The sequence below is a fragment of the Haliotis rubra genome, unplaced genomic scaffold (genome assembly GCF_003918875.1).
Source record: "Haliotis rubra isolate DU_JTF1 unplaced genomic scaffold, ASM391887v1 Scf339, whole genome shotgun sequence".
Classification (NCBI taxonomy): domain Eukaryota; kingdom Metazoa; phylum Mollusca; class Gastropoda; order Lepetellida; family Haliotidae; genus Haliotis; species Haliotis rubra.
In genome coordinates, this window is record NW_025767012.1 from 567,602 (window position 1) to 587,467 (window position 19,866).

The following is a 19,866-nucleotide window of genomic DNA, read 5'->3' on the forward strand; positions in this document are numbered from 1 at the left end:
ACCAGTGGTCACCAGATTCATAATCGTTATGAGATAATAAGTTAAAAGATACATGCAGAGATGAAACAATACACATAATAGGCATATTTTTTTAATGAAAATATTTTACTAAAACAACATGTCGTTTCTTGAAAATAACGAAACCTATATTTCAAACGTAATTCGGTATACGAGAAAATGTACGAATGCCTATTGGTACAATGCAGACGATGGCATTGGACGATTCGTCACAAAACAAAAGGTATGTCAGAATCGGAAACAGATACACATAGTACCAATGGATATGCATGGTGACGGAGTGTTGTTCTCCTACCGAGAGTTACCTGCATGACCGCCGTCGGCAAACACAGATATCTACACCTGGTAACTTGTATGTGACATGAAGGATACGTAAGCTCGCTGAACCATTTAATTGTACATAGGCACAACTATTAGTCACCCTGTCTCCGGGCGATGTCGCGTAATGAATATATCTAATGATTAACATTTGTAGATAACATCGTACCCGTCCTCATTCTCAATATGGCATATTGCCCCTTTTCAGCTTGGGAAATCGATTTTCGAAAGTTCCCATCGTAAAATTGAATTTTATCTTCTAACAGGATGTCTTAACGTTCATGTATGATTCCTTGGAGCAGTCATTTCAATAAGTTTATAGCAGCTCCCGACTTAAGGAGACCCCGTATATGCTAATCTGTCTCCATGTCACGTTGAAATCTCGAGGCATATCCCATAATCCCTCACGGCAGTCCGTTATTTCGTAACAAGGATGACTAAACGGGAAAGGCTGTTTAAAACAGTAGTAAATAGCCACACTGTGTGTGATATCCTTTGATAATAAGTTTTTCAAAACACTCCCAGTTTTAGTCCAGGTTTTTCTTAAACTGATAAGGGGAAGTCAACATTGACTGTTTTTAGTTCCTCGTGGGCACCCATTGTGCTGAACTTCTTGCAGATCTGTTTCTCTGAGACTAGGAATCGGAATCTCTGGGTGCACTGTTCCATTGAATACAGTGGAATTCGGCCATGAAGTTTAAATCGGACTTCAAGCAGATCGAAGATCTGGTATCGTTCGATTATGGTCAAATATCCAATGGCAGTTCACTGATTTACGAACCCCGATTAGCAATAACTGACCAGTCAAACCGCTTCGTATTATTCAGATATGCACATTGGCAGCAACAAATTTCACAAGACTACATTACAAGAGTGGTAACCTCCATTCATAACAGTCCTTTAACTTTTCCTTTATGCGAAGTATTATTGCTGCAACTCAACCTTTTGATGTCTCCTTTTCACAACTTTAGAGAGACAATCAATCGATCATGGTCTTTTCAAAACAGATATTCATAGATACGTGTGCTCAAAGGTTGTTTGGACAGGGCTACAGGTTTCCAGGCATCAGCAGACATTTAAAAAAAGTTTCATCTTAGACATGTGAAGGATATTTCCAAATTCAGCCCATAGTGACAATCATGACGCTGGATGCAATTCACTAGTTTGACTTGTACTATATATTCGGGAGTTGTCTTTACGTAAACAATTAATTCGCCTTAATTTGCCTTTCAGTTTTGTGACAGGGTGGGACAGGACACGCCCACCTTTTGGAGAACACCTTGTGTCAACACTGTCTGATAGTGATATATAAACACATGTTGATATGAACTAGTCGGGATTGTACAGTGGAATTGGTATGACCATAGGAATAGTGTCATTACGTAATGATGAAAGGATGGTAGTTGACATCTGTAGCAGTAACCATGTTTCCATAGTTCCTGCACTTTAGTTCCCGTAAAGACACGTCTACTTCTTCAAACGCTGTTACTACTTCTGCTACCACGAATACGACTACTGCCTCGACATCGACAACTTCTAGACCACTACTTCAATTACAACTATTACTACAATCTATGATAACACAAGGTTAATTCCTAGAACCAGGAACACACCTGGAGCATATGTAGTGGTTTCTTCACAATTGTAATCTACAACACGGTCATAACACTGCTCCAAGCGATATTAAACCACATATTTTTAAGATTATAGAAATATTTTTTCGTCGGTTTTGTTCAGTATTATAATTTAAGTGAACTATGCACAATCTTTTTTATTATCATTATTATTTTTTACAAATCAAAGTAAATGTTCGCAGCAAGAGGATTCGAGTGATCCTGACACAGACTGGTTTGGCACGTCATCAGCTCAGGTACCTTGCCCCCTCCACATGCAGCCCAGGAACTAGTCTGTCTCACAGTCCCTGAACCACATTAATTTCCCTACTGCCAAGCCCTCTCTGCAGTGCTAAAGCCCTAAATAAAGCAAGTCTAGATTACCTCAGGTTCTGAATCTCTGGTCTCCCTAGGGCTCCTTTTCAATATAAATGGGCTTGTTTGTTACTATCAAAATTATATATATTCAGAGACTAAGCCTTAGTCTACCCAGGAACCGGCACTGTCCAGTAGAACCCACCGAGAAGTTAAACTCCCCAACACTGAAACCTTCTACGGTACCCACAGTGTCAGAGGGTGCTCGGTTCCTGCCTACAAACCCGGGCACTCTGTCAAGGTCAATCAAGATATTGGGAAGTACCAAACCTAAGGCACCAAGAAAAATGAGAAGTCGCACGGCTTGGTACTTAGGATACAAGCGTTACATTTCGTAAATGAGGTGGTTGTGATTATCATTGGTGATATTGTAATATAATATACAAGATTTAAGGAAGGACACACACACAGAAACCTGATCTCAAAAAGTGCTCGTGTTGCCCCGGATAGGTAAATTTAGATTACATAGGCATCATGTGTATTCGCCATTATTGAATGGAAATATTGAATGGGGATCATACGTTCACATTATGCAGTGTATAGCTCTGGGCAGTGGCGCATGGTAAACATAGTCTCAACCATTCTCAACTAAGTTTATGGAGTGTGAGCTTGTACGTTTGTTTTGGTATTTTTATTGTTGTGACTTGCAAGTTACAACAATAAAAATAACCCAAAAAAACTTATTACCTGTCTGGTGTCCATAATGTTTAGATATATGTGTAGATAGGATGGTATTATCTGGCATTAGCAGTATCTCTTTAATGTTCAACAAACGTGTTAACTATATCTATATATATGGTTGCTGTACTAAATGTCCTAAACTAAGATCGGTAAAAAGGGACTTCAAAGGTTCTCCATGGTAGTTCGTGTCTTCCACGTTCCCACGAACACCGTTCGATGTCGTATCTGAACCACTTCAAACCAGACACTCTTAGGCTGAAAATTGCCCAAAACGAGTCAGTTTGATAAATAGCTCATTGTAAATATTATTGGCAGTAGGAGAGCGGCAAGGTATAGGGGTGGTTTGTGAGTGCACCTGTCGGTGAAATAGACAAGCTATCAATCAGTGTTAATTTCATACCAGCGAGCAAGTAGGTGATAACATTACTTATTAAATTTGATGAAGAGCGAGCGTAATTAGCAATGTATCTCCACCTCAGTGTGACAAGGAACGCTTGTTAATGACAAGTAATACACTAAATTGCTTGGGGGATCTGCTGGCTAACGCCCTCTCCCATTCACGATAGACCCACACCCCTTATTTCCACTCCTGTAGGGGTTATTTAGGCGTACGTCGAGAAGCACCTCACTTGCTTTATCAGTTGACGTTAACGATTACTTTTTAACGTCATTACGTCACCACTAACGCTGAAACAGTATCAGTTGTGCTAATACTGTATCGCTGATTGGGTAATGACCTTATAATTCTACAGTCCTCGAGACAGACATTTGACAGCTGATTGTTCGTGAAATAGACATGACATTAGCACCTCAGATAAAAGGTTCCTGAAGCGAAAAGTTGCTTGTAAAAAGTATCTATTTCTCCAGATATAAGCAATTTACGTATATAAAGAAGTTTGATCAGCACAAATATCTGGACTCTTATATCCGGGCATTTTGTGTACCTGTACAGTGTACACTATAACTTAGAATCAGTTGTAATTTTCTCAACATTCTTCTAAAATGTTCCAACATAACATAAACATAGTTCGTCGAGGTGTTTTTGGAGCACATTCAAGATGCGGTTTTAATAGAAACTTAAACTTCACTATTTAGCCTATTGTTCTTCAATGATTTGGCGATGTGTCAGTACAGTCATGTGTTTTCAACAGGTCACACTTTGGAGAATGATATTCTATCAATTTAATACACGTTTAACAAGAACGCTATTTTGTGTTATTTTCACAGTAATGTCATCTACCGAACCAAGTAGTCGTTTTATTAACTTTCGTTTCTACAAGTTAATACTTCTCATATTTCGGGTTATTTATTAATTTAATTTTTAAGACACTGGACGAAGGCCAATAGATTGCACACCCGCCTTGATAATGTAATGACTGGGTTTTTTCTGTTGCCGGACGAACAGGAACTTTATCCTGTCGCGAATGAATCCGTCAGAGCGTGATAGAGTAATTCACCCTAAAGTATTCATCCGCCAACAAAATGTAAACAAATTTAACTTTGTGGGCAAATATGAACCTTCTCCAAGGATTTATGACTCTGGGGTTGGGGAATGTTGAATTTCCGCTAGCAAGGGGCCATTTGTTACAAAACATTTTTTTGTAAAGCTTGCCCATACTTTTATAACCCTCCTAAGCGAGAAAGATAAAGAATAAACCATTTTTCCGGATGATTATCCTTGTATGAAAGACCGTTTTGTAATTTTATGTCCCATTAAGAGACTTTCGTCAGGACAAGGGGCTATTTAAAAGACGGGGATACCTACACCCTGTGTACAATCTACGCTATGGCTTTGGACTTAATAACTTGAGTTAATATCGTTTCGAATGACTTTGCAGGAATAGCCTGCTGAAAAAAAGATCAAGTTACATCGTAATTAATCTTCTAGTGAGTCTGTCACTTATCATGTTTGTGATAGATGCGTTTTACACAGATAACATATTTCTTAGGTTAAAATAACATTTTAAGATTTGAAAACGTATGGACTTTAAAATGTAAGCTTTAAAGAATTAATTAAGGGCTCTTTAAGCGTAACTTTGTAAGTAATATGTTAAATGTGTAATATACCAGCTGCACAAGGTGATCCAATAATACGTCCCTAGGTGGCTGGTATAACATGCACGTTCTGATGACAAGAGTAACGGGGATTGTTTGGTCAGGATGTGGTTGGTTGTGTGCCAGTGACCCCCCATGCCCCCCGGGTTGTTCATACCATCAGTCACTAGTCCGCCTTGCATATGCTAGGTTATTTACAGACATCAGTGATACAGCTGGATAAAAGATAAAACATGAATGTTCACTCAGACTACGGCTTTAACCAATATTCACTCACACGACAAGAAAAAGAGCCAACATACCGACTGCAAACACAGCAGACTGATTTGATCGCGGAGATAAACAATATTCACTCATCCGACCTATAGAAATCTGCCGACATACCTACTGCTGAACAAAAATAGATTTGTCATAAACACAAACAGATAAAGTATCTTATCTTATACTATAAAGCAGTGTGGAATATATCGTGGACATATAAAAGGAAATTTGTACCAAACATCAATATGAATTATCAGTATGTGTAATTGTTTTTTTATGATGCCTGTTATATCAATTATCAGCAAGATCTAAATCCGCCATGCGTAATAATGAAGAATACTGATAAACCAAGGCGTTTAGCTGGCAATCTTGTTAGTTTTAGTTTGACAGCTAGAAGACTATTAAATATAACATAAGTCAGTCACACAACTGTGTAAATATACATACGCCTTTGCCTTTGTTTGCGAATACATTTTGATAACTATGTAGAAATGCAGCCACGTTATATTTGTACTATTCACATCTATTGTAATTTGTTAACATGAGACAAATTCAAAAACATTTAATTCAAGTCTGCCGTTTTTTTAATATACTGTGAACGTGACATGATATTTACATACTTTTGCACACATGACATCTTGATAAAAAACCTGTCATGTTGATTGACAGGTCGTGTTAAAATTCAATGATGTTTTCTACCATAAATTCAAACATAACTCCCACTGTGTCAATTTAGATGCATATCTTTCTAAATGTTTTAGTCAATCAAATTTACATAATTTGTTTGTCGTATCAAAGTGACAGCGGAACCGCATCAATATTGTTTTAAATAGGAGGATCAAAACCTTTTCTGACATCCAAACAATAAGCTATTAATTATTGGAAACCATGACAGTTGAACAAGATTGTAAAAAAATATACATGTTTGCTATTTGTATTCATATATTTGCCCCTATTTATGCGTTTGTATTAATGAAAGGTACAGAATTGTTTACGTTTTGAACCTGTAAAGATCTATATTCTTCTTGTAATGTTCCGAATATAGAATCCACTATCACGAACAGTAGATACAATGTGGATATCTAGTGTAAAGTAGACCGTTTTAACCCTGAAACGTGTACCTCACGTTCCATTCATTTAGTAATCGGTTTCAACGAACACATTTTATCGACCTAAAATTCTACTACTTTAGTGACGCAACCCTTCATTTCTGGACGTAATGTTATAACTTTCATATCAGTATTTTTTTTAAAATGTCTTATGATAGTGTCTCCTGGTGCAATTCTTCAACCGTTTCAAACACTGAACAAACATGATGGCTATACCTTTGAACTATATGCATTTCAGCAATGACTGAAATCTACGGCCAACACATTCTTGTAACAATTGCTACATTTTCTAACAGCAAAATTAACTTGATTGAGCGAATGTGTTTGATCAGTCAAATGGAGAACTATTTTGCTATACGTCTAGATGAAGTCGCCTTGTTCAAGAACCGTTTCATATTGATGTCTTGCAAATTCGAATTAATGAAGGTACCTCATAGACAAGCTGATATTCAACTGTTGATGAGAAATGCTCTAACACGGATTTGTTTAAAATTAATTCTTGTTAGGAAACTTTTTTTAGGCTACTTTTGGGCACAAGTCTTCAGTATGCGGTTATTTCAATTTGTGTCCGTTTACTCAGATTCCATATGGCATCGCTGGAATCAATCACCCATAATTTCTATACATTATACTTTTATTTCATAATGATACATATCTATTAATCGAGGCCTTAGCGTTTCTCTCGATGAAATAAAGCAAACCCCCATCTCGTGTTGCCTATCTATGTCAACTTTCCTAGCGCAAATTTCATGCTATTTTATCTAATTTTAACTTCTTTTTAAAACGAAAACCGGATCAGATGGTCCCGGACCGGGGTATCGCCAAATGTCACATTAAAGAGATCGGGCGATATAAACCGGACAAAAAAATGGTCGTCACCGGACTTGACTTCTATACGGCATCGTTTTACTACCGACAACGGTGGGTATGTTTACAATTTAAATTGCAAATAATTTGGGAATGTTTAGAGGTATCGAAATTGCCTGCTATTGCTGACGAGTGTTAAGCTATACACAGTGATGTTATCATGCGCGTTTATGTAGAAGAGAGTGGGCTCGCTCATCCGGGTATTGTGTTTGTCCACGCATGCGTAGTATTGTGCCCGAGGGTAAGGCCGGGGCTTGTCGTACCATCAAGATAAGAAGGGTAATTTCACCTCTCGTCAGATTGGGCGTGTAGGCAGATACCCTTATCATGACGAATAAAAAAGGCCGTCGTTGACTTTTTAATAGGAAGATTGGAGGAAGCGATATAAAGCGATTTCTAAAATTATTTACGATTTGACACTGTTGAGAATAAATGATGTATAGGAATTTACTTACTTAGATATATATGTGAGATATGTGGTGATAGATTAAAGCAAATTATTTTGATCAAAAGAAATGAATTTTAAATTAGTATATCTTATGTGTTGGATCATGATATCTTTCACTTTGATGTTCCGCGAGGTGCAACAAATTCGTTCTGAAATATATCAACCGTAATTGTCTTAACGTAATTGTCTTAACGTAATTGTCTTAACGCAATTGTGGTACTGAAACAACTCTAGAAGAGCATCGTATATTTTAAAAATGAATGAAAACAATGCACAAAATTATTTGGTTCATAATTCTGAAATTATGAACCAAACATTTATTGATTCATATTAGCATGTGTTTTCTAATTCTATAAGTAAATCATAAAATCGTGAATTTTAAATTTATTTTTCTACTGGGAGAAAATTCTTAAAATAGTTATTACTTCCCGGCCGTGTCACAAAGACGATTAGTCAAATTTAATTCCAAGGAAATTTCACCTCGTTATCAATAAACCACGCTCCCTGCGCGTTTCGATATTGTTACATTGTTTGAAAGCTTAACTAAATTAATATCGCACCAAGTCTGGTGTAATTGATGCAGAGATTCCATATTCGCCAAGTAATTTCCCAACATGTGCATTGCTCTACAAACTAAGCCGCGGCCATGCTGTAAATACTAATGCATTTTCCGCTCGACCGAGTCGGGCCTGTCAGCGCCAGCTAATATAGGAGATGCGACACAAATTGTTTACATCGCTAGGTTTTGGTGTACAAACGATCTCTTCGCTGAGACGATAGACGCCCCGCGCTGAACCGTCAATCATTTGTAACTACCACGCCAAGCGACCAATCACATTGCATCGTTTCGTGATGTCATTTCCTCCATTCGCTGGTTAGCTGTCGGGGGCGGGGCTTTGTTCGTAGAATGCGAGGTTTCGTTTCAAGAAAAGAGGAAACACCGTTGACGAAGTTAGAAGATTAATTTGACCTGATGTATTGAAATTGAGATTCACTCACGAGAATCTGAGGTTAGAATGTCGTTGAAAACAAGCAGCAACTCAGCCTTCACGCCGATAGCAGTGAGTGCTGTCGGCAGTCAGAGCGAAGCAGACGATACCGCTCGAGTGCAGACGGCACAAGGCGACGTCGACACAACTAGCAACATGCACGGTTTAGATTTGGAAGTTAGTGTGACTCCTGACTCTCTAAAGACACCCAGTACCCCTAGTGATTCCAAAACGACAACAGACGGAAAGGATTCGAGAAAAGACGAGCAAAAATGTGTTCCTGTCAAATCGACCCGATGTTCCTTCTCCGTTGACGATATTCTCGCTAAACCCGAGCGACGACCCGCGAGCCCAGAGCAAAGCAATTCCACCCTAGGTAGCCGCTCTCCCCCTTCCAGCCCCCCAGACTCACCCTCAGCCACAGGGGTGGAGGGCAGATGGCCACCCGTCAGTCCTGTCACGTCATCGTTTCCATCTTGGTACTATGCTTCAAGATTTCAACATGCAAATGGTACGTATTCGAAAGTTTTGATAAAATTATATCCAGTTATTTCTTCTTAAAGTCTTTACAACTACCAAACCTTTCTTTATAAAAATAAGGAAAATCTTACAAAACACCACGAATATTGTACTGTTTTCTGGCTGAGCTGTTTCAGCATATATTTTAAATATATCTTAAACATATAACGTTTGATACGCAGTTGGGATGTCACGCCGTTTACTGACAATAAACATCGATTTGGGTTAAAAAAGTGTATGTTAATAACGGCAATTCTAGTTGTCAGGTGCACTGACACTGTTGAACCATCGCTGTATGCCACCACGATCACACCTCCGGGATGCGTTATTGTGACAACATGTTCAATTATTTAACTAATGCTTTCCAAAGTGCTTAAGCTGTTTTCAGACACGGTTAGATAATCAAGAGAATTTGAGTACGTGAACTTACACTACCTGGATGAACCCAGTTATTGTATTTTTTCAAAATCACTAATGATTTTGTAAATTTGCAATTCACATACACGAAGAAGGGACTGGTATAAGTTTGTAAATTTATTCCGCTGATATTCAGTGCATGTGAAATCCAAGTAGAGTCACGTTATGTTAGTATTCTGAGTATGAATCTACTTATTTCAAGCATTTTGTGGTGATTTTTAAATATCCAGTTTTATATGTGCAACTTGCAACATAATACAACTGACAGTCTCATTCGTATGATTTGACTACTATTGATGTTATCTGCAAAGTCTTCATATCCCTTCAATAGAACATTTCCATGCATTCAAAAATTCATCAGTTTTATTTAGAAATACACCGTTTTTAACTGAGTAACTGCAGGTGATAGCGCGCATCCGCACCTAAATAACACCACTGTTGAGTATTAAACGATTGAATGTGATATCTGTAACAAGGTATTTATGTTTGCAGATCGGTTACAATATGCTTGTATGCGAGATGAACTCCGAAATAGTTTATTTACAAGTTGTTTTGAATATTTATGCTGTACAAAGGATTAAGACAGAATTGCAGATACAAAATACATCACAAGCTAAACCAAAACACGAAATTTGAAATCTGTTGATCCCATGTACAGAATAATCATGCTGTGCTAAACAGACGTCGTATACGAACCGCCCTTTTCTAAGAAAACAATTATGTTTAAAATAAAATTTCTGACACCCCTAAATTGCAAGTGGATAAAGTGGATATGATGTTAGATTCAATTTAACAGTTTCATTTCTGTTCATAGCACGCATTCAGTCTATGATACCAGTCAAAATGCTAATACGGGTGGATGGTTTCCGATATATTGAAATGCACAGAAAACGTTATTTGTTTCCAGACCTTATATGACATATCCCAACACATTGCAAATATTGTTTCGGTGCAAAGCAATTCTTCTGCTGTACGAAGTTATGATGAATTTAGAAATATATGCTAGGTGTCTTTTAGCTTTTGCATGAAACTAGTATAACTTTCTACCATAAAATCATGCATGATATTTACATGCCATTATAAGCACGTACTCCTACAATCACTTTTATCCATACTAGTCGAGATCGGTAGGATATGTGGCCTCGTATCTTTATTTGCCTGTATTACCTACAGCACAACCATCATGTCGTGTATATATCAGTTCAAGCATGTACATATCACAATCTCGCACCTATTTCTCACATAGCCTCGGGGAAGTCGGCGAACCATCTATACAGCATTATGTTGTCAATTACACCTATATAACCAGCATGTAGATAGCTCATCGATTGTATCTAACAATATGTTAATGGGCTAATCATGAGAGAGTGGCCATCACTGCCCAGTGGCTAAGTGGCCCTAGGTTTACACTAATAATGTCAACAGTGGCTATAAGTGGGTTTATTGCACCGCCCTGAACGAGCAAGGTATATACCAACAACGAACGATTGTTGAACGCGTGGTGTTTGTAAACGTCGTTTCTTCAGTCGAGATATTGCGCTTGTTTTAAGACATCACGTCTGATTGCACATTTTTTACCGATTGGCAGTACAACCTGTGACGCCTGATAAATCTGAATAATATTCAGTTACATCAGTGCCTTATATTGAATTACATATTTCAACTTTGTGTTTGTTTCATCGCCACACGTTACCGAGAACGATCCTGATAGGCAAAATACACGTACACCATATTTATACCATTAACAATATCGATCAATATCTTTGTGAGTCTAATGTTTAATTTTATGCTCGGATAACGATAGAATGCAAGCCAAAATTATGTTTAGGAATCAAATTTAACTTTATAAACGTATTACTTTATTACGCAGCTCCATGAATGAACCTACCGATGGCACATGCAGGTTTAATGGGTGTTATAAACCCCGCGGGGCTACTCTCTAACAGCTGTGTGTTTAGTTGGGAAACAGTAGAAGTTTAAGTTAAATAATCGAATAAACGCATATAACCCCACACAGATCGCCATCTATACGCGCAGTGCATTAGTCGACCAATGTTTCTAACATAATCACCACTGTCTCCAATAAGTGACAAAGATTAGTAAAATATTATAAATTAAGACATAGTTTGGGGAAAACAGAGACCATATACTCGGTGTTTGATATCAGGGTAATATTCCTCTATATTAATTAATCATCTGATATTAATTTTTATGACTGTTTGGAACTAAGCTGTCCGAGATATATGAAACGATGAATATATGATATCTTATTCAAGAGCCTTGAATTAAGAGAATATTTGAGCTTGTTTTTTCCTGATTAAATAGTTAATAAAAACGATTTAATAAAAAAAAGACCAGTAACGTTTATGATTGCTAGGATAAGTGTTCTGAATTAGATATAAACTTTTAGTTATAATTCTGTTTCAAACAGTAGGAATATATAATTGCGATTTTAATATCACTAAGAGGAAAGACATCATATCTGGCGTGTATTCACATTTACATAGATGTGATCCTGTAAGGAATAAATTTGATGTAAATAAAATTATAAACTCCGACCTTGTTGCTTCTATATGATACCGAGCTAAATATGAAACAGTGTGGGAATATATATTTTTTGTCTGGTCGACTGAGAATGAGGTATGAAATATATGACAATGTCATAGACGTACTGAAGTTAATACAAAGTCACCTCCGGAACACAGATCAACGGGCGGAACGAAGGAAATGCACCTCGGTTTTACAGCGTAATATATACTATGGTTGGTTGCTGCCTTGTGGTTTCCTGTCTGCAGACATAAGTCCACGGAGACCAATTAACTCCTCATTATAATAGATCAACGTGTACATAATTAATGAAACACTACACGGCAGTTCCATGCTTCGTGAAATTCTATGTGTTAAGATATAGGACAATTTTCTAATAGGGAGCTCCTTGGGGTACGTTTCTAACATATCGATACGACTTGTAACGTTACAAATTAAACCGGTTTATTTCTGGAGAGATGGTTTGTGGACGGAGAGCTGTGTGTACTGATCAGGGGGTTAGTGTTTGGACTGGTACACTTTGAAATATATCACCATTGTTAAGGAGAAAAGTCTCATTTTGAAATCTAAATGTCTTGATAATTCTTTATGCTGGTGATCTGACAGATAAAATCAATGATTATTGACGTCTTGAGTGTCTCTGTTACTATCATTTTATGATTTATTACCTAATACCTGGCAAAACATACATAGAGCACAAACACCACTTGAAATCACCAATTACTTGAAATCAATAATAATAATTGATAATATGGTTAATATTTTAAATAATGGTATGATCTTATATTCAGTATTATTGACTGATTTTATGTTCTCAGTTCATTGGAGGTTGACGTATAGTAGCGTCTTTATGATGCATTAATCGTTGTGAACATAGGTTACTAACTCACTACGTAATGTCCTGGCTGATTCAGTCCATATCTGCACAATAACCTGCATTGCTACTGACAGTTTATCACCTGTAGCAGGATGAGTACACCCATGTCTATATCGGTCTCCGTGTCACACGAGTCGTTAGATTTCACAAAAATTGAAATCTACATGACAACGACTGTAATGAACTGAATTGCACCGTCCGAATCATTTCGATTGTAAGTCTGTTTTCATTTCTGATGCTACGCGCGATCAACTTGTCACTTTCACTGCACACGAACAAAGGCACTTTGGGGTACTGTAGTCAGAACGTTTGAAATGTACAATAATGTATTTCACCGAATATATGACAGATCGCTGTGAATAGCAGCAGCTGGGTGGTATTTATCAGGCGATGCCTTCAAATACGCATGAGTTAATCGTATACTATCCATACAGGGAAAGCAATTCCACTAATCAGTTTAAAGAGTGAAGCATTAAACAGTCCGTATGGATTTTAGGAGACAAGGCCGTTAAAGTGTTAATGATTACTTGACAAAGCATACTGATGTGACATAAAGGTAAACAGTGTGAAAGTGTAAATGACCATAGCACGACAACATGCTTAATTTACATTTGAAAGTTTAGAGAATGCATAAAATACAAATCGCCCAAAGATTCTCCTATTGAAAGCATTGTTCTCCAGCATCGGATAATAGTTCGTGATTGTAGATTTAGTCATTCACTTAACGAGGGACATGTTGTTAAGGAGGTCGTGGAACGCTAACACCACAAATTGAAACCTTTCATCCATACTAACAGAAATGGGATTGCAGTCAGTCAACATATATCACATATAAACAGGGGATATGATATCGTGTTTATACAGGCAGTATTCAAGGCGTCTGAGTGTCTATATCGAAATTAATATGTATGTCCGACAACGCTTTTATGTAAAACGCATCGCTAAAACACGATATTAAATAGTTGGAATTAATCAGACGTGAAAGAAAAGGCATTATATTTATATCAAAGACATGAAAAATGTTCATAAAGAATTTTCAGAGGCATAAAGATGTGGCATTTTAATATTTAAATCTAATATTTCACACTTTGAAGAAAAACGCAATGTGTGATATAAACTCTGCACGAGGGATGATTAAAGACTCTATAATTGGAACTTTTATTTGTAGTCTATCACATTTTCAACATGTACTGCTGGGCTATTTTATACACCAGTAAACCGACACAATACCGCCCCAGTAATGTCTGTGGTATAACATGCACTTTGCATAAACCGTAAGTAGACATGTCGAAATCCAACAATTGACCCTCAAGAGTTTCATTGAGACGGTCCTTTGATCATCTGAACTATGTAGTTCATAGGTTTTTATGTTTGTATTATGAGATGTTTGTGGTCCTTGTTAAATAACTTTTTTATGACAGAGAATAAGAATTCAAGGTGCAGATTATGTATGGACTTTGCTCAACGAAGTCTTGAGAAGATGGGCAAAGTTGAATTTATTAATTCGATGGCGGGTCGACAGCATATCCTGCAATACTTTTCGACCAACATTGAGACTTGTCTGCATTTAAACAATTTCATCTCATCATACCTATCCATTCATATGTGTATAACACATCGATAGTTAATTCGTGGTGTTGTGGATGTAATAATGACGTCGATATTAGTTGACATACATGATGTATTTCTCATTGTTCCAGGTATAGGAGAACGACAGCCAATAAGTCCTAAAACATGCCTCCGTAAGCACAAACCAAACAGAAAGCCAAGAACCCCGTTTACGACCACACAACTGATGTCGCTTGAGCGGAAGTTCCGGGAAAAACAGTACCTCTCCATAGCGGAAAGAGCCGAGTTTTCAGCGTCCCTAAATCTGACAGAAACACAAGTGAAAATCTGGTTCCAAAATCGACGTGCAAAAGCAAAACGACTTCAAGAAGCCGAATTAGAAAAGCTTCGAATGGCCTCTAGACCAATGCTTCCGCCATTGTTTGGTGTGTCGCTTCCGTCGGCAGCTGCGGCTGCGCTGTACAATGGTCACGTGTCACGTGCACCTCTATTTTCCTCTTCCATGATGTCTCCGTTAGCAGTGTACACGAGTCTACAGTCAGGGGTGCCTCACCTCCACTGACATTAGCCGTCATAGCAGTTTCTGTTGTGCAATATTGAACATGGTGGTGCATTAACTGTGATATCTTGACTCAAAGCTATATTCTCAAACGTAAGATGAAATATACTGTTTTGATTAGAATGAACTCCCCATAGACCCTGTCGCAAGTCTGCTTGCAATCTTAAAATGATGACCATAGAACGACAGTTCGTCGTCAAGTCAAGACTTCAAAGACTGCAAATGAATGAAATCTTCAGTTTGAGGCGATACATTTCCGTCTTGATAATGACCGAAAAATAGGTTCAGTTAGCTACCTATAAACACTGACAGCTCGATTTGTGGTCGTCATGAAATGATTACATCATCAAAGAAGCACGTTTCTCCCGAGGGGCCAGTGTCCATTCGCCCCAGACGACCAGCTAATGATCTGACGTCACAGAGAGCAGACGATGATCCAACGTCATGGCCGCCATTGTTCGAAAATCAAGATGGCGGGATTGTTTGGCGACCCGTGAAAATACAATGCCCTTGCAGGTATAAATCACTTCTTTTTCTATTCAATGCATACCAAACGCTCCATGCTCTTGCAACCAAACATACCATCCTTTATTGCACGATTAAATGCCATATTCCTTGTAATCTTGTGAACTATTCTAAACGTTCGCATCACTCTTTGTAAACATATCTACGCCAAAGAAAGTAGTGCACCGAACTACCCAGTGAGGATCAATTACCCTGCAGGGGGCGCCTGTAATGAACCGACGACCATATCTTAACTAATGAACAAGCTGTTGTCAATTTCACCGACTGATTTGACGCGCAATATCACTTCAAAGCGCTGGATAAATGATGAAAATTGTCTTTTAAGCGATCGCAGGTCTTCAAAGCCCTCGCTAAGTATAGAATAATAAGTAAACGATATGTTGAAAGAGTTTTCAAGTGATAAGAGTGATTCTTTGGCTATAAGTTTCAGCTATTCACCTCCAATTTCTGAAGGAGCCTCTTTTCAGAAATAATCTTTTCACACAGTCATATTAACGCGCTTTTTCTTGAATCTTAAATGGGGCATTGCCAACTTGGTTTTGGTGCATGTATGTAGAACTGAGATGTCAGTTTGTTTATCTAATGTGAAATGGTATTGCTTTGGTATGAAAAAGCATATATGGGAATTTTCCACTGTGCTGAACATAGGCTTATGGCATATTTATTTTGTTCACAAACGAGATGAACAGGATAGTCGTTAAGGAAATACTTCATGTATAGTCACATACCGTGGTAATACACATGAGTTTGACAAATGCTGTAACCAACACAAACGTCAGAAAGTCACTTGCATAAGTCCTACCCTCCTTTTCGTAATATCTATTAAAATATTTCCTTTTCATTTGACTGCTATATCCATAACAATCAACATACACAATTGTGAATTATGGATAATTGAGTTTTTGTTATGAATCTATTTTAGCATCTGCTCTTATAGTGCAAATATCACATTTGTTTTATCAAATCTAAGGTTTTTCTGACATTTATTGCCAATAAACCAAATTTCATTAAAACTGAACACCGGCGAAATGAAGCCATTATCAGCTAATATTAAAACAGAGGGAACAGCTCAATGAACCGAATGTTTCTATGAAATACAGCTTAACACTGCAACTGACTACTAGAATTATTTCTGTTGAAAAATATTTGTCTATCATATATCAACACACTGTATGGGGAGCTGTAAATAATACATTCACATGCATATGTATGAATCAATCATAAAGTGTACTGTTCCATGGTGATATGTGCAGCTTGATGTTAAGCTTCATGACAGGTGGTGTTAATTGCCGTTGTCTATTGCACTGGGCAGAAGGATGAAATGACAGGAGATGTGTGCGTCTCAACCTGCGTATTGTCATGCAAATTAAATCTACATCTCCCCGAGTTGTGAAACTGACAATACTGTTATGTACATCTTTTAACTAGCGTTGTTTGACAAGACCTCTGAATCCCGTCCTATTACTTCCATCGCTCGTGTAGTCCTTGGTTATCTGATAGGTCGAGTTTTGACGTGCATATAATTAAATTCTAATCAGGTGAAATCGATAGCGTTGTCATTACATAGCCTGTCTAAGATTAGCCAGTGAAATGGTGAAATATATAACTCTTACAGGTGATTTTGGCATGTGAAATTAACAACAGTTGATAAACAGTTAATTATATTTAATAAGCTGTATTAAAATTTGAATTAGATCGTAATTTGCAGTGATAGGTCGTGAACTAATTTATAGAATGTATTTAATCAAAATTATTTATGGAGCCGATAAGCCTTATGTTTAGGATCTATTACTGTTTATGTGCATTTGGCCTACTGCCATCACAACAAGGCCAATTCCTGATTTCGTTCTGTTTGGGTTCATGAAATTAATCAAATATATTAAACCTAGCCGGCATACACTGCCAAGAATAATAATGTGTAGTAATTTATATTAATATGTGTAAGTAAACGTAGAGCCAAATATTGTTGCAACAGTATAGTTTTCAGTAAGGAACATATAATGGTTAAGAATTTCAATATGTCACATTTTACATTTTCTGTCATCACCTAAAAGACAGGATCATAAATGTTCGTTAGTTTTTATGTTATTTTTGTCGACTTCGAAGACGAAATAGTATTACACAGGAACAAGGTTATGAAATCTGAAACCTTCATGTGCAAAGCCAATAGTCTTCATTCCCTTGTCTCCAATCTCCGAGCCTAGATTTTTCTTTCCTATCAGCTGAATTGACGACAACGTTTCCATTAAGTTCCTTTCACCTGCTATATTTACAGTTTTGTTTTGATATTGTTGTTGCAGGTTTCTCGGGGACAGATGCACAGCGACACTTCCTCATCAAGGTGACGCAGATTGTGGATGTCTGCAGCCAAATACTTCACTGTTGTATAATATATCCTAAATTAAAATTATTTATTTTCGTAGATACCTGTCTCTTGTCTTGCTTTTACAACATACAATTCAAAGCTGGGAATATTCTGAAGTAATATGTCTTTTGATTAAAAATAACATTATCAATTGCAAAGATCTTATATTTTATATGCTTTGATACTTTGGTAACTTTGTTAACTTTGAATTTAACATGAGTTCGAAACCTTGATATATATCGGCACAACGTAACCAAGAATATTACATGGTTACCAACTAATAATGTTGTAATCTTTAATTACTGTAAGCCACAGCACGGTGCAGCACCATCACCTTTACAACACGATAATGACATGGAAGGAGTGAGAGAGACATGATACTTCAAAACTCTCTCTGTAGCTGAGCCATGAAGGAACTGCACTCAAACTGCACATTAGAAATATCAGATAATTTCGTCAGCAAATAAACGGCAAAACCATGATGTTTCCTTAAATATACCTGCTGGAAAATAAAATGTATTCTGGAGATGAAGCACAGAATGGTCTATACGTTTTTAAAATTTTAAACGAATTAGTATTATAACTACCCGCTCCTTCCATAAAATATCATCATTCACACACAACATAAAGTATACCATACATAAAATAGCCTATCAATGAAACCAACCAGCTAATGCGTATTTGGTAGACGAAACATAAAATAGTAAAGCACTATCAATGAATTATATATTATATATTCTATTAAGAAGACCCAAGGAAATCCATCTTATAAAAACAGCCATATGGGAAATGAGAAACTGCAGGACAATGTAGTAAATAAACGAAACACACCTGGCATTGAACGAAACACGCAACACTGTATTCAAACAACATTCTGTATTCTGCCAATGAAACACTTGTGACAAAATAATCTTTGAAAGATAGACACAAGAATTATTTTTCAAGAAATTCATAACACTTCGTTTTAAAATTTATAAACAAAATGTTGCATTGTATAGAGTAAAACACTACATAATGTAATTTTGGAGAAGATGATGCAATTATGACACTCTAGGATTTGTCGAAAAACTTGAAAATTAGAGTCGGATCGGAAATGCCCAAATGAAATCCACGAAATAGGTCAAAACTGTTTCTAATCAAAGTTTGTCGTTTGCACTCACATGGGTAATATCCAAAAGGTCGAAAAATTTATTTGAAATTAGGGAAATGTTCCGCGCACACATAGGCCATTTTAAAACTATACACGTGGGCTTCTCTTTATTATTTTTACTCTTGCCCCATGTGACGAGCCTCAACGCACTATGGTTGGAATTAAGTGTGATCAAGGTCAATGTGTGCCGAGTATATGCTATCAACACAAGACCATGGAAAACAAAGGATCATTTACTCTATTAATGAACTTTTCAATGAAATAATACTATAAGGTACTATGTCAATGAAGTATACAATATGTACCCCGATAATGAGTAATACGAAGTGACATATTATGTAAATGCCATATGTATATTAAGCAAGAATAAATAACGCCAGATAATCTGTCCTGTAAATGAGCCAGAAAATACAATGTTTTCTATATATGAAACACATATAATAGTGTGTTCTAGGAACTGAAGCAAGCACGATATTGTCCTTCATAAACGAAACACACAAGATGTTGTCCTTCAGAAAGGAAACACACAAGATATTTTCCTTCAGAAAAAACACACACAATGTTATATATTTTATAAAACAAACAAACCGTCAACGAAACTCAC

The 19,866-nt window shown here is 37.0% G+C and overlaps 1 protein-coding gene across 1 annotated transcript; it reads left to right on the forward strand.

Annotated features, from left to right (window-relative positions):
- The first annotated feature begins 8,647 nt into the window (after nt 1–8,647).
- LOC124284560 (homeobox protein MSX-3-like) lies at nt 8,648–18,171 on the forward strand. Its single transcript, XM_046720647.1, has 3 exons — nt 8,648–9,245; nt 14,795–15,738; nt 18,048–18,171. The coding sequence occupies exons 1-2, from the start codon at nt 8,762–8,764 to the stop codon at nt 15,223–15,225; spliced, it is 915 nt and encodes a 304-aa protein (XP_046576603.1). The 5' UTR covers nt 8,648–8,761; the 3' UTR covers nt 15,226–15,738; nt 18,048–18,171.
- The last annotated feature ends 1,695 nt before the right edge of the window (nt 18,172–19,866 follow it).

Bases quoted from the DNA above. Each gene is read 5' to 3' on its own strand.
- LOC124284560 (XM_046720647.1), top strand. From the start codon at position 8,762: ATGTCGTTGAAAACAAGCAGCAACTCAGCCTTCACGCCGATAGCAGTG. The intron at 9,246-14,794 runs GTACGTATTCGA...TCATTGTTCCAG, and splicing joins AAGATTTCAACATGCAAATG to GTATAGGAGAACGACAGCCA.